General features: G+C 46.1%; 1 protein-coding gene across 1 annotated transcript in view; it reads left to right on the plus strand.

Annotated features, from left to right (window-relative positions):
- LOC307248080 (kinesin-like protein KIF13B) overlaps positions 1-16,375 on the plus strand; it is a 67,488-nt gene that overhangs the window by 11,794 nt on the left and 39,319 nt on the right. Inside the window, exons 3-7 of the mRNA XM_080024292.1 lie at positions 6,342-6,354; positions 6,446-6,506; positions 6,636-6,728; positions 12,125-12,305; positions 15,438-15,525. Of these exons, the coding sequence (XP_079880418.1) occupies positions 6,342-6,354; positions 6,446-6,506; positions 6,636-6,728; positions 12,125-12,305; positions 15,438-15,525 (436 nt within the window). The remainder of the gene's footprint in view (positions 1-6,341; positions 6,355-6,445; positions 6,507-6,635; positions 6,729-12,124; positions 12,306-15,437; positions 15,526-16,375) is intronic.

Genomic DNA, 16,375 nt, shown 5'->3' on the forward strand with positions numbered 1-16,375 from the left:
ACATGACACTTTAATGCACATATCTGTATATACATAATTGCCTATACATAAGCATATTCCTTCTATCTATTCCATTTTATCTCATTTTATTTTATTGTATTTTATTTTATTCTATATATTTTTACTTTATTCTAAGTATTCGACTTACTGTATTACATTTTAGGAGTCAGTTAGTTGGTCTATGAGAAAGAAATTGTTCCTAGGACATATTGTGTGTTATCACCGGGTGCGTGCATTACATTTCACTGCATATATGTATGAAAGTATGTATATGTATGTGACGAATAAACCTCTTGAATCTTGAATCTTGAATCTTGAGAGAGTGATCTTGTGTGCCGTTCCTCTATGTTAAGCAAATACAAACATTGTGATTTTATTTTGGATGTATTTTACTTTACTACATTTCCTCATTTAACAAAACAAAAGAAGCTCCCCCATAGCACCCACTGCCAGAAACATAAATCGGTGCCTAAGGTTGGACCTCATAAGTATTTGGGGACACTTGGGGGTGGTATGGTAACCGGTCAGTGATTACGTATGAAACCAGAAGCTGAACCGAGCCCAACACTGTACAACAGCGTGCTGGGTAAGATCTCTTCCTTATTGTCGTCCTGCACATGCGGGTTAGTTCAGGACCGTACCAAGTTCACACTGGAATCTGATTTTGGCGACATTTAAAAAGTAATGTGAACAGCCAAACAAAAAAATCTGATATGAGCAATAAATCTGTTTTGAGCACTAAGGCTTTGGAGCCTCGTTCTACTGAGTTTCAGTGTGACGTAGCACTGAGACTCAGAGCTGAACGGCTGGCTTCACCACGTCCTCTGAAACAGACAGATCACAGCAACCAGACAGTGTTATATTATTCCACAGTGTGTGTGGTAGTAGTTCCATCACAGACCCACATGGATGTGCACAAGCACTGAAAAAGTGAGTTTGCATACCAGATCTTATCGTCTTCAAATAAGATCTGGTCTTTTCAGATCAGGTCCCTTTAAGATGCTTCCTGCGTCTTCATGACGTGTGAAAATGAAGCCATCAAAGCAGATCCTTGTTGTTTTAATTGAAGCTGACTTCCTCCAGCAGCAGTGAGGATCAGCTGAGGAGCTCAGCATGCTGCTACTGATGGGTTGCCAGATCATACCTGGCAACCCCCAACTGACTGAAAGCTTCTTAGTTGATAATGGTTGCTGCACGGGGTGATAAACGCTCTGAGTCTAAAATAGATCTGAGTGCAGCTGCACCAAAACAACTGAGAGCTGCTTCTATTTTTAATCGTCATGAAGACGCTTCAGTCCAGTCCGGTCTAGTCCAGTTCAGTTCAGTCCATTTCAGTCCAGTTTGGTCTAGTCCAGTTCAGTCCAGTGGGTCCGGTCCAGTCTGTACTTCCTTTACTGCTCTTCCTTTCAGGATGAACGGTTTCTATCACATGAATAAATACACATGATTCATTCATATCAACATCTAACAATACATAATAAATAGTTGTTGCTCAATGTGGTGATACAACGTGAGCATTGATAATCTCATTTTTTCATAAAGCAACTTGTTGTCTAGTTTAACTAGATTGTGAAATAACTAGTATGTCTAGCTTGATAACTATTATAACTAGGTGTATAACTAGTGTGTATAATTCAATAACTATCGGTTAATGATGATTTGTTTTAAGTTCCTCATCTTCTCTATTATTCACTAAAAACAATCAATAAATCATTCATCATTATTGTATGACCAACACAAACGTGGATACAGTCAACATATGCACTGCTGTCAGCCACGCCTATGTGTTACGATGAAATGACATGATTTCATGCAGTAATTGATATTAATAACATATCTTTATTTAATGATTGAATTGTAAAAAGAAAAACCTTGAATCACAGTAGAGTATTGAGTCATTGATTTACATCCAAAAAAAAAAGTATTGTTTCCGATGTATATATGTATATATGAAATGTATTATTTTTAATAACAATGTTGAGCGTATGCGTCCATATACACAGAGCATGGCTCCGCGTACTCAGGGACAGAAATATGCCAATTAAAAAAACAAAAAACAAACAGACACATTACTCTGGAAGAGGCTTCGTCTGGACTCTACCAACAGCACATGCCCCGCACAGCGCACAGGGTCCGGGCCAGAGCACCGTGGTCCGAGCCGGAGCACCAGGTCTAACCAAAATGTATGTATGTATGTATGTATGTATGTATGTATGTATGTATGTATGTATGTATGTATGTATGTATGTATGTATGTATGCATGTACTGTATACATGTATGTACATATGTATGTATTGACTGTATGTACTGTAGGTATGATGTATGTATGTATGTATGTATGTATGTATGTATGTATGTATGTATGCATGCATGTACTGTATACATGTATGTACATATGTATGTATTGACTGTATGTACTGTAGGTATGATGTATGTATGTATGTATGTATGTATGTATGTATGTATGTATGTATGTATGTATGTATGTATGTATGTATGTACTGTATGTGTGTATGTACTGTACATGTATGTATGTATGTATGTATGTTTGTATGTATGTATGTATGTATGTATGTATGTATGTATGTATGTATGTATGTATGTATGTATGTATGTATGTATGTAGGAATGTATGTATTGTATGCATGTACTATATGTATGGATACATGTACTGTATACATGTACTGTATGCATGTACTGTATTAATGTACTATAATTATGTATGTATGTATGTATGTATGTATGTATGTATGTATGTATGTATGTACTGTATGTATGGATTTATGTACTGTACGCATGTACTGTATTCATGTACTATAATTATGTATGTATGTATGTATGTATGTATGTATGTATGTATGTATGTATGTATGTATGTATGTATGTATGTATGTATGACCTAAAGTTAAATAAAAACACACTGTTCTGCCACTGGAGAGACAGATGCAATGTATTGGCTGTATGTACTGTATGTATGTATGTATGTATGTATGTATGTATGTATGTATGTACTGTGTGTATGTATGTATGTATGTATGTATGTATGCATGTATGTATGTACTGTATGTACTGTATGTATGTACGTATACATGGATGTATACAGGTATGTATGTACTGTATGCATGTACTCTCTATGTATGTATGTATGTATGTATGTATGTATCTATGTATGTATGTATGTATGTATGCATGTGGGTGTGTGTGTATGTATGTATGTATGTATGTATGTATGTATGTATGTATGTATGTATGTATGTATGTATGTATGTATGTATGTATGTATGTACTGTATATATGTATGCATGTACTGTATACATGTATGTACATATGTATGTATTGACTGTATGTACTGTAGGTATGATGTATGTATGTATGTATGTATGTATGTATGTATGTATGTATGTATGTATGTATGTATGTATGTATGTATGTATGTACTGTATGTGTGTATGCACTGTACATGTATGTATGTATGTATGTATGTATGTATGTATGTATGTATGTATGTATGTATGTATGTATGTATGTATGTATGTAAGTACTGCATGTAAGTACTGCATGTATGTACTGTATCTATGTATGTATGTATGTATGCATGTATGTATGTATGTATGTATGTATGTATGTATGTATGTATGCATGTATGCATGTAGGAATGTATGTATTGTATGCATGTACTATATGTATGTACTGTATGTATGGATATATGTACTGTATGCATGTACTTCATTCATGTACTATAATTATGTATGTATGTATGTATGTATGTATGTATGTATGTATGTATGACCTAAAGTTAAATAAAAACACACTATTCTGCCACCGGAGAGACAGATGCAAAATGTATGTATGTATGTATGTATGTATGTATGTATGTATGTATGTATGTATGTATGTATGTATGTATGTATGTATGTATGTGTGTATGTATGTATGTATGTATGCATGTATGTACTGTATACATGTATGTACATATGTATGTATTGGCTGTATGTACTGTAGGTATGTATGTATGTATGTATGTATGTACTGTGTGTATGTATGTATGTATGTATGTATGTATGTATGTATGTATGTATGTATATGTGTATGTATGTAGGAATGTATGTATTGTATGCATGTACTATATGTATGGATATATGTACTGTATTCATGTACTATAATTATGTATGTATGCATGTATGTATGTATGTATGTGTGTGTGTGTGTGTGTGTGTGTGTGTGTGTGTGTGTGTGTGTGTGTGTGTGTGTGTGTGTGTGTGTGTGTGTGTGTGTACTGAATGTACTGTACGTATGTACGTATATATGTATGTATACAGGCATGTATGTACTCTATGCATGTACTCTATATGTATGTATGTATGTTTGTATGTATTTATGTACTGTATGTATGGATATATGGCAGGGATGGTAGCTCAGGCGGTAGAGCTGGTGGTCTAGTGATCTAAAGGTTGCTGGTTCCATCCCAGGCTCCTCCTGCTAGCATGCTGTAGTGTCCTTGAGCAAGACACTTAGCTCCTGATGGCTGCGTCCGTCGGTGTTTGAACAACTGTAAGTCGCTTTGGATAAAAGCGTCTGATCAATGACTAAATGTAATGTAATGTAATGAGTCTGTTGAGTGTGGTGTGTGTGTGTGTGTGTGTGTCTGTGTATATGTGTGTGTGTGTGTGTAAGAGGATGGTAGCTCAGGAGGTAGAGCTGGTGGTCTAGTCATCTAAAGGTTGCTGGTTGGATCCCAGCCTCCTCCTGCTAGCATGCTGTAGTGTCCTTGAGCAAGACACTTAACCCCTAATTGCTCCTGATGGCTGCGTCCGTCGGTGTTTGAACAATTGTAAGTCGCTTTGGATAAAAGCGTCTGCTAAATGTCATGTAATGTAATATATGTACTGTATGCATTGTATTCATGTACTATAATTATGTATGTATGTATGTATGTATGTATGTATGACCTAAAGTTAAATAAAAACACACTGTTCTGCCACCGGAGAGACAGATGCAAAATGTATGTATGTATGGATATATGTACTGTATACATGTACTATAATTATGTATGTATGTATACTGAATGTATGTACTGTGTGTATGTATGCATTTATGTATGTATGTATAAATGTATGTGGTGTGGTGTGGTTTGAGCGGCCACACCTGACCTAGATCTAGGTGATTGGGATCAGGGTGGCTGCATACCTGTTGCCCGTTGGTTGTTCTAATGCGTAACAGGTTAAAATCCACATTCCCACAAACACTCAGGATATGAGCCCGTGTCATGACATGTTCTCCCTGCTCCTGGCCTAATTCCAGCTCGCCAACTCTTTCACAATAAACTGGTGTTTACAATCTCCCGTTGTCTGTGTTTCTGTACCGGAGGGCCCTAAGACGCCACTTGGGTGACGTGTTGTGGCGAAACTGCCACCTGAACAGCGACTATCCTGCATGGGGAAGGGACACAGAGGGGCCGTCGGAAAACACCCTGGAGCCACCAGCGGGTCAACGGGCGGCCCCAGCACAAACAGAAGCAGACTCAGCAACCACCACAGGTAACTGCTAGCAGCGAGCTTCTCCGCCCAGCAGCCATCACCAAGACCATCCAACAGCCTGGCAGCTAGGCCACCCCCTCCAAGCAGCCCCCGCGACAGCCAAGACCGGCCATGCCTTCACCAGCAAACACAGCAGCTCAAGGTCACAGGCACCAGAAGAGAAGAGGGGAGCCTGCATCGTCGCTCTGGGGGAAGGAAGCCGGTCGACCTTGGTGTTCCAGGGGACCAGTTCATTTCTTTTTGGAAATTAGTTTAGTAACCCTATGTCAGAGTCTGTGTTTTAGACGTGTTTTTCTTTTCTCTGCTTGGTGGGGGGGGGTTTGGCCAGGTAGTCTCGCTGGCCTGAGTTTGGAGTCGGGGTTATGTGGGGATGGTGTGGTGAGCAGCCACACCGGACCTGGATCTAGGTGATTGGGATCAGGGTGGCTGCATACCCGTTGCGAGTTGGTTGGTCTAACAAGCAACAGGTAAAACCCCCAGCCCCACACGTACTCAGGATATGAGCCCGTGTCATGACATCCTGCTCCTGGGTTAATTCCAGCTAGCCCACTCTCTACAATAAACTGGTGTTTATAACCCGGCGTCGCCTGTGTCTCTGTGCCGGAGGGCCCTAAAACACCACTTGGGTGGCATGTGGTGCCAGAACTGTATGTATGTATGTATGTATGTACTGTATATATGTATGTATGTATGTATGTATGTATGGATGTATATGTGGTCCAACAGCTGTTGGAAAATATATATTAATCTCAGTTGTTATTGTTGTGAATATGATTCAAACTATTATTTTGTGTGTTTTCCAGGAATCAGCCCAAGGTTCGTATCCATATTTATATCACTATTACACACTATTACACTGTACTAGTGTGCAAGCTGACTATTTCTACTTTGTACTGTACTACTGTAGGTGTTTGTGTACGACTACTGCTTCTGGTCAATGGACAAAGCTGAGACTGATCGATACGCAGGTCAGTGGGATTTGTTTATGGATTAGTCTGATCAGAATGATATTGATCACGTTGGATCAGCTGCTTTGTCATTTATTTTCGAGGCTGTAGTAGTACTGTAATATTCTAATGTGAAGTGTTGTGTTCCAGGACAGGAAGTAGTATTCCAGGCTCTGGGGCGGAGCCTCCTTGAAAACGCCTTCCTGGGATACAACGCCTGCCTCTTCGCCTATGGCCAAACGGGTAAGTCCGAGAGCAGCGCCCCCAGCTGGGCCACGTTCTGTCCCTCTGACATCAATCAGCACTAAACTGAAAAGAAAACACTCTGTTCCACCTGGACCTGCACGGTACTGCAAGTGGGACCTGCACAGTACTGCAAGCTGGACCTGCATGGTACTGCAAGCTGGACCTGCACAGTACTGCAAGCAGTACATGCACGGTACTGCAAGCGAGACCTGCACGGTACTGCAAGCTGGACCTGCACGGTACTGCAAGCGGGACCTGCAATGTACTGCAAGCGAGACCTGCACGGTACTGCAAGCTGGACCTGCACGGTACTGCAAGCGGGACATGCACGGTACTGCAAGCTGGACCTACACGGTACTGCAAGCAGGACCTGCACGGTACTGTAAGCTGGACCTGCACGGTACTGCAAGCGGGACCTGCAAGGTACTGCAAGCGAGACCTTCACGGTACTGCAAGCGAGACCTTCACGGTACTGGAAGCAGGACCTGCACGGTACTGCAAGCAGGACCTGCACGGTACTGCAAGCAGGACCTGCACGGTACTGTAAGCTGGACCTGCACGGTACTGCAAGCGGGACCTGCAAGGTACTGCAAGCGAGACCTTCACGGTACTGAAAGCTGGACCTGCACGGTAGTGCATGCAGGACAGGCATGGTACTGCAAGCGAGACCTGCACGGTACTGCACGCTGGACCTGCACGGTACTGCAAGCGGGACCTGCACGGTACTGCAAGTGGGACCTGCAGGACCTGCTCTCGCTCCACTGGTTACCTGTAGCCGCCCGCATCAAGTTCAAGTCTCTGATGCTGGCCTACAGAGTGATTGCTGGGAATGCTCCCGCCTACTTAAATGCTCTTGTAATAGCACATGTAGCCCCCCGGATGCTGCGCTCGTCAAATGAGCGTCGCCTGGCTCTGCCGGCCATACAGCCACGGCAATCCAGGCTATTCTCATTTGTAGTTCCACGTTGGTGGAACGAGCTGCCAAAAATCTGTTCTGTCTTTAAGAAGCACTTGAAGACCCAGCTCTTCAGTGAGTACCTCCTGTCCTAACCTACAATTACTTAGCACCACCTTGCAGTATTTATTGTTACACTAATGTTGTTGTTACACTTATCTCTGTCGCAATGTAGCTTGAATGTTATTCTCCCTTGTAAGTCGCTTTGGATAAAAGCGTCTGCTAAATGACTAAATGTACTGCAAGCGGGACATGCACGGTACTGCAAGTGAGACCTGCACGGTACTGTAAGCTGGACCTGCACGGTACTGAAAGCAGGACCTGCATGGTACTGCAAGCAGGACCTGCACGGTACTGTAAGCTGGACCTGCACGGTACTGCAAGCGGGACCTGCAAGGTACTGCAAGCGAGACCTTCACGGTACTGAAAGCTGGACCTGCACGGTACTGCAAGCGGGACCTGCAATGTACTGGAAGCGAGACCTGCACGGTACTGAAAGCTGGACCTGCACGGTACTGCAAGCGGGACCTGCACGGTACTGTAAGCTGGACCTGCACGGTACTGCAAGCAGGACCTGCATGGTACTGCAAGCAGGACCTGCACGGTACTGTAAGCTGGACCTGCACGGTACTGCAAGCGGGACCTGCAAGGTACTGCAAGCGAGACCTTCACGGTACTGAAAGCTGGACCTGCACGGTAGTGCATGCAGGACAGGCATGGTACTGCAAGCGAGACCTGCACGGTACTGCAAGCGGGACCTACAATGTACTGCAAGCGAGACCTGCATGGTACTGAAAGCTGGACCTGCACGGTACTGAAAGCTGGACCTGCACGGTTCTGCAAGCGGGACCTGCACGGTACTGCAAGTGGGACCTGCACGGTACTGGTATAGGTAACCAGTGCTGCTCATCGAGCTCCACTGGTTACCTGTAGCCGCCCGCATCAAGTGCAAGTCTTTTATGCTGGCCTACAGAGTGATTGCTGGGAATGCTCCCGCCTACTTAAATGCTCTTGTAAGAGCACATGTAGCCCCCCGGATGCTGCGCTCGTCAAATGAGCGTCGCCAGGCTCTGCCGGCCATACAGCCACGGCAATCCAGGCTATTCAGATTGTAGTTCCACGTTGGTGGAACGAGCTGCCAAAAATCTGTTCTGTCTTTAAGAAGCACTTGAAGACCCAGCTCTTCAGTGAGTACCTCCTGTCCTAACCTACAATTACTTAGCACCACCTTGCAGTATTTATTGTTACACTAATGTTGTTGTTACACTTATCTCTGTCGCAATGTAGCTTGAATGTTATTCTCCCTTGTAAGTCGCTTTGGATAAAAGCGTCTGCTAAATGACTAAATGTACTGCAAGCGGGACATGCACGGTACTGCAAGCTGGACCTACACGGTACTGCAAGCGGGACCTGCACGGTACTGCAAGCAGGACCTGCACGGTACTGTAAGCTGGACCTGCACGGTACTGCAAGCGGGACCTGCAAGGTACTGCAAGCGAGACCTTCACGGTACTGAAAGCTGGACCTTCATGGTAGTGCATGCAGGACAGGCATGGTACTGCAAGCGAGACCTGCACGGTACTGCACGCTGGACCTGCACGGTACTGCAAGCGGGACCTGCAATGTACTGCAAGCGAGACCTGCATGGTACTGAAAGCTGGACCTGCACGGTACTGCAAGCGAGACCTGCACGGTACTGTAAGCTGGACCTGCACGGTACTGCAAGCGAGACCTTCACGGTACTGAAAGCTGGACCTGCACGGTACTGCGGGACCTGCAATGTACTGCAAGCGAGACCTGCACGGTACTGAAAGCTGGACCTGCACGGTACTGCAAGCGGGACCTGCACGGTACTGCAAGCAGGACCTGCACGGTACTGTAAGCTGGACCTGCACGGTACTGCAAGCGGGACCTGCAAGGTACTGCAAGCGAGACCTTCACGGTACTGAAAGCTGGACCTGCACGGTAGTGCATGCAGGACAGGCATGGTACTGCAAGCGAGACCTGCACGGTACTGTACGCTGGACCTGCACGGTACTGCAAGCGGGACCTGCACGGTACTGCAAGTGGGACCTGCACGGTACTGCAAGCGGGACATGCACGGTACTGCAAGTGAGACCTGCACGGTACTGCAAGCGAGACCTGCACGGTACTGAAAGCTGGACCTGCACGGTACTGTAAGCGGGACCTGCACGGTACTGAGAGTGGGACCTGCACGGTACTGCAAGCGGGACATGCACGGTACTGCAAGTGAGACCTGCACGGTACTGCAAGCTGGACCTACACAGTACTGCAAGCAGGACCTGCACGGTACTGCAAGCTGGACCTGCACGGTACTGCAAGCGGGACATGCACGGTACTGCAAGCTGGACCTACACGGTACTGCAAGCAGGACCTGCATGGTACTGTAAGCTGGACCTGCACGGTACTGCAAGCAGGACCTGCACGGTACTGCAAGCAGGACCTGCACGGTACTGTAAGCTGGACCTGCACGGTACTGCAAGCGGGACCTGCAAGGTACTGCAAGCGAGACCTTCACGGTACTGAAAGCTGGACCTTCATGGTAGTGCATGCAGGACAGGCATGGTACTGCAAGCGAGACCTGCACGGTACTGCACGCTGGACCTGCACGGTACTGCAAGCGGGACCTGCAATGTACTGCAAGCGAGACCTGCATGGTACTGAAAGCTGGACCTGCACGGTACTGCAAGCGAGACCTGCACGGTACTGCAAGTGGGACCTGCACGGTACTGGTACAGGTAACCAGTGCTGCTCATCGAGCTCCACTGGTTACCTGTAGCCGCCCGCATCAAGTTCAAGTCTCTGATGCTGGCCTACAGAGTGATTGCTGGGAATGCTCCCGCCTACTTAAATGCTCTTGTAAGAGCACATGTTGCCCCCCGGATGCTGCGCTCGTCAAATGAGCGTTGCCTGGCTCTGCCGGCCATACAGCCACGGCAATCCAGGCTATTCTCATTTGTAGTTCCACGTTGGTGGAACGAGCTGCCAAAAATCTGTTCTGTCTTTAAGAAGCACTTGAAGACCCAGCTCTTCAGTGAGTACCTCCTGTCCTAACCTACAATTACTTAGCACCACCTTGCAGTATTTATTGTTACACTAATGTTGTTGTTACACTTATCTCTGTCGCAATGTAGCTTGAATGTTATTCTCCCTTGTAAGTCGCTTTGGATAAAAGCGTCTGCTAAATGACTAAATGTACTGCAAGCGGGACATGCACGGTACTGCAAGTGAGACCTGCACGGTACTGCAAGCTGGACCTACACGGTACTGCAAGCAGGACCTGCACGGTACTGTAAGCTGGACCTGCACGGTACTGCAAGCAGGACCTGCATGGTACTGTAAGCTGGACCTGCACGGTACTGCAAGCGGGACCTGCAAGGTACTGCAAGCGAGACCTTCACGGTACTGAAAGCTGGACCTGCACGGTACTGCAAGCGGGACCTGCAATGTACTGGAAGCGAGACCTGCACGGTACTGAAAGCTGGACCTGCACGGTACTGCAAGCGGGACCTGCACGGTACTGCAAGCGGGACCTGCGCGGTACTGCAAGCTGGACCTGCACGGTACTGCAAGCGGGACATGCACGGTACTGCAAGCGGGACCTGCAAGGTACTGCAAGCGAGACCTTCACGGTACTGAAAGCTGGACCTGCACGGTACTGCAAGCGGGACCTGCAATGTACTGGAAGCGAGACCTGCACGGTACTGAAAGCTGGACCTGCACGGTACTGCAAGCGGGACCTGCACGGTACTGCAAGCGGGACCTGCGCGGTACTGCAAGCTGGACCTGCACGGTACTGCAAGCGGGACATGCACGGTACTGCAAGCTGGACCTGCAAGGTACTGCAAGCGAGACCTTCACGGTACTGAAAGCTGGACCTGCACGGTACTGCAAGCGGGACCTGCAATGTACTGGAAGCGAGACCTGCACGGTACTGAAAGCTGGACCTGCACGGTACTGCAAGCGGGACCTGCACGGTACTGCAAGCGGGACCTGCGCGGTACTGCAAGCTGGACCTGCACGGTACTGCAAGCGGGACATGCACGGTACTGCAAGCTGGACCTGCAGTGGGAGCTATGGGTCTGTGTACTCCTTCCATCCCTGCATCGCTCCATCCATCCCTCCAGCTCTCAGTCACTCCGTCCCTCTATTACTCCATCCCTCCATCCATCCCTCATTCACTCCATCCCAATATTACTCCATCCATCCCTCACTCACTCCATCCTCTATGACTCCATCCCTCTATCACTCTATCCCTTCATCACTTCATCCCTCTATCACGCCATCCCTCACTCACTCCATCCTGGTGGGATCAGTCAATCCATCCCTCCATGTTTCCTGCTTTTTGTGGTTCTCCAGGTTCTGGGAAGTCCTACACCATGATAGGTTCTGTAATGTTCTGGTTATGGTTCCCCAGGTTCTGGGAAGTCCTACACCATGATGGGTTCTGAGGAGCAGCCGGGCCTGATCCCTCGGGTCTGCAGGGCTCTGTTTGAGCGGACGCTGCAGGAGGCCGTGGAGGGCGAGAGCTTCACGGTGGAGGTCTCCTACCTGGAGATCTACAACGAGAAGGTCCGGGACCTGCTGGACCCCCGAGGGTGAGCACCACCCACACCATCACCAACACCATGCGGAGCTCCACAAGTACCCCTTTTCCACTGACCCAAACCTAGTTCTGGTTCTGTGCTGGTGCTGGTGCCGGTTTGCAGTTGGTTCAACTTGCAAACCTTCTAAGAACAGATTTGCTTTGATTTGTTTGAAAAACGGGTCCGAGAGCCACATCATTACGTCACTGTAGACAACTGTTGTCATTATTATTATTATTGTTATTGTTAATATTATTATTATTATCATTATTATTGTTATTATTATTGTTATTAATAGTAGTAATATTGTTATTAATTGTAGCAATGATATTATTATTATTATTATTATTAGTCATGGTACTAATAACAATATTATTAGTCATAGTAATACTATAATTATTAGTAATGCTATTATAATTATTGTTATTATTAGTAATAATAATATTAGGAGTAGTAGTAGTAATAGTAGTAGTTGTAGTAGTAGAAGTATAATTATATTCGTCGTAATATATTATATATATTATTTATATTATTATCGCTTATGTTTCGTGGTGCATTTGTTTTTTATTGGGTTAGGTAATGAGTGGACAGAACATGATCAACTTCTGTGTAAGTGCTGAAAACAAGTGTGAAACAGGGACAATTTGGTAGTGAATGTTGAAGGCTGAGGGCGGACCAGGCTGGAACTCTGTCGGTCTGTGGAGCCTGGAGCTCCTGCAGCGAGGGCGGAGCAGCTTGCTCGGCAGCAGCGAAGGTGCTCCACGGACTGAGATTTTTTTTTTCTAACCCTTTTGCATCATTTGAAAGTGGGGAATCAGAGCTTCCAAACAAGGTATCACTTGTGCAAATCAAGAAAATATTTTTAAAGCGATAACTTATTAATGACAAGGGTGTGGCAAGCTGTGTTTCTGAGATAATCAACTCCAAAGTTTTACTTTCACCAGCTTCATTTAGCTCCGAGAATGCAAATGGGGTTGGAGGACAAACAAAGCCTCATGACTATTTAGCATACTGCTGAATGGGCCAATCACCAACAGCTCAACAACACACAACTCATTTTGTTTTTAAAAAAGTATTTTTTTAACAATAAGAATAGACATGTTTTATAAAAGTGTAATTATTTTGGGTTTTAAAAGTACGGACAACACAACAAAATGTAGAGTCTATCAGTATTATGAGTCTCTCATAATCTCAAATCTCAAATGAGTCTCAAATCTGTCACCAACCTCAACGGACCTCATCACGTCATTGACTTCTTCTTCTTCTTCAAGGGACGTGTCGTCGGTGTCCTCCGGTGTCGGTTGTTCTTGAAAATATTCATTTTCATGGGGTAATGGTAGTTCAGGAGGTAGAGCTGGTCGTCTAGTAATCTAAAGGTTACTGGTTTGATCCCAGGCTCCTCCTGCTAGCATGCTGTAGTGTCCTTGAGCAAGACACTTAACCCCTAATTGTTCCTGATGGCTGCGTCCGTCGGTGTTTGAATAATTGTAAGTCGCTTTGGATAAAAGCGTCTGATAAATGTAAATATAGTTCATCGTCACGTAAAGTTTGAAATCCGTTGTTTGAAATGTTCTCCAAGTTCGGAGTAATATCAGATTCAGCAGCGCTGTCGTTTTCCACGTCGCTATGGGAGAACTGATTATCATTGCGGAAAATTAAGTCCAGTATGCGCTGCTAACACTGACTTGGATCTATCGCACTGGTCAGATTAAGGTCTGAAGTATGATTCAGAGCTTCCTCCACCCGCTTCTCGTAATCCATAACGATCAGGAGAAGAACGTTTTCACAGACAAGTGAGACCAAAACACCCCTGTGCTGCGCTTTAACCATCTGTTTACGGAAGTGACGTAGGTACGTGACGCAAAGGGTTTTTCTTCTTCGCCGTTTCATTAACAATGGCTCCGTGTGTGTAAAAGTACTACGATATAAAGGTTGAATTCTATCAAAACGGTTTCACATTGTGACTTCACATCACATGGAATATGGAGGAAGGATCTTCACCTGGACGCTCGCTTTAAAGGAAACCATCGATCGTTGTTGTTCAGCGCTGTTCTGCGTGAACTGTGTTTCCCCATGTTATCTAAGGGGAATATTTAACTCCACGGTTGAACATTTTTCTACTATTTATAAATCAAACTCGGTGTTGAAATTACGTTGAGAGATTTAAAAAAAAAGCACAAAGTAACACGAATCTGGAAAAATCTCATTTTCCTTCAAGAAAGGTTTTTTCAACTTATTTGGCTGCTCCTGGAGATTTTAGAAATGAGCGAGATGATGGTTTTTGCAGTGGTGGGGCACATTTTACAATATTTCCTACATTCATGAATTCTGCACTGCTGAAGTGTTAATAACAAATGGTGATCCCAATGTTTTGCTCAGGTTTGCTTGTCCCCGCCCCCAGCCCCAGCACCCACCCCCAGCCCCTGTACCTGCCCCCCACCCCCAGCCCCTGTACCTGCCCCCCATCCCCAGCCCCTGTACCTGCCCCCCACCCCCAGCCCCTGTACCTGCCCCCCATCCCCAGCCCCTGACGTAAGCGTTTCTTGGTTCTGGTCCAGCAGCGAAGTGGTGCCGCTCTGGAACCAGGTTTCTGGTTCTTTTGCTGTCGAAACTTGAAGAACCCATTTCAGTTCAGGCACCGCTACAAAACCGGGTCTGATGGAAGGATGAAAGGCTGAAAGGATAACAGGATGGAAGGATGACAGGATGGAAGGATGACAGGATGGAAGGATGAGAGGATAAAAGGATGAGAGGATAAAAGGATGGAAGGGTGGAAGAATGACAGGATGGAAGGATGACAGGATGGAAGGATGACAGGGTGGAAGGATGAGAGGATAAAAGGATGGAAGGGTGGAAGAATGACAGGATGGAAGGATGACAGGATGGAAGGATGACAGGATGGAAGGATGACAGGGTGGAAGGATGAGAGGATAAAAGGATGGAAGGGTGGAAGAATGACAGGATGGAAGGATGACAGGATGGAAGGATGACAGGATGGAAGGATGACAGGATGGAAGGATGAGGGGATGAATGGATGGAAGGATGAAAGGATGATAGGATGGAAGGATGAAAGGATGGAAGGATGGAAAGATGACAGGGTGGAAGAGAAAAAGTGGGTCAGTGACGTCTGTCTCTCGCCCTCAGGACTCGCCGGACACTGAGGGTCCGAGAACACAACGTGTTTGGTCCCTATGTGGACGGACTGTCCCGCCTGGCCGTGTCCTGCTACCAGGTACTAACCCCTGACCCTGACCGTGTCCTGTTACCCGGTACTGACCCCTGACCCTGACTGTTGCCCTGCTACCAGGTACTGACCCCTGACCCTGACTGTGTCATGTTACCTGGTACTGACCCCTGACCCTGACTGGGTCCTGTTACCCGGTACTGACCCCTGACCCTGACTGTTGCCCTGCTACCAGGTACTGACCCCTGACCCTGACTGTGTCATGTTACCTGGTACTGACCCCTGACCCTGACTGTTGCCCTGCTACCAGGTACTGACCCCTGACCCTGACTGTGTCCTTCTACCAGGAACTGACCCATGACCTCTGACCCCTGAGCTCTGCATGAAGCAGCAGTAAGACCTTTTCCTCATCAACCCTGTTGGACCAGGATCCCAGAGTCCAATCTGTGTTTACTCCAAAACATTGAGTTACTGAAGGCAGTGCTGAGTAATACTGGATAGTACTGGGTAGTACTGGGTAGCACAGGATAGCGCTGGGTAGCACAGGGTAGCGCTGGGTAGTACAGGGTAGTATTGGGTACCACAGGGTAGTTAGTACAGGGTAGTACTAGGTAGCACTGGGGAGCTCACGGTAGCACTGGGTAGTACTGGGTAGCACACGGTAGTACTAGGTAGAACTGGGTAGCACTAGGTAGTGCTGGGTAGCTCTGAGTAATACTGGTTTGCACTGGGTAGCAATGGGTAGCACAGTGTAGTACTGGGTAGTACAGGGTAGCACTGGATAGCACAGGGTAGTACTGGGTAGTGCTGGGTTGCACTGAGTAATACTGGGTAGTGCTGGGTAGTGCTGGGTAGTACTGGGTAGTGTTGGGTAGCACTGAGTAGTACTCGGTAGCAC

The sequence above is a fragment of the Zeus faber genome (assembly GCF_960531495.2).
Source record: "Zeus faber genome assembly, chromosome: 2".
Taxonomy (NCBI): domain Eukaryota; kingdom Metazoa; phylum Chordata; class Actinopteri; order Zeiformes; family Zeidae; genus Zeus; species Zeus faber.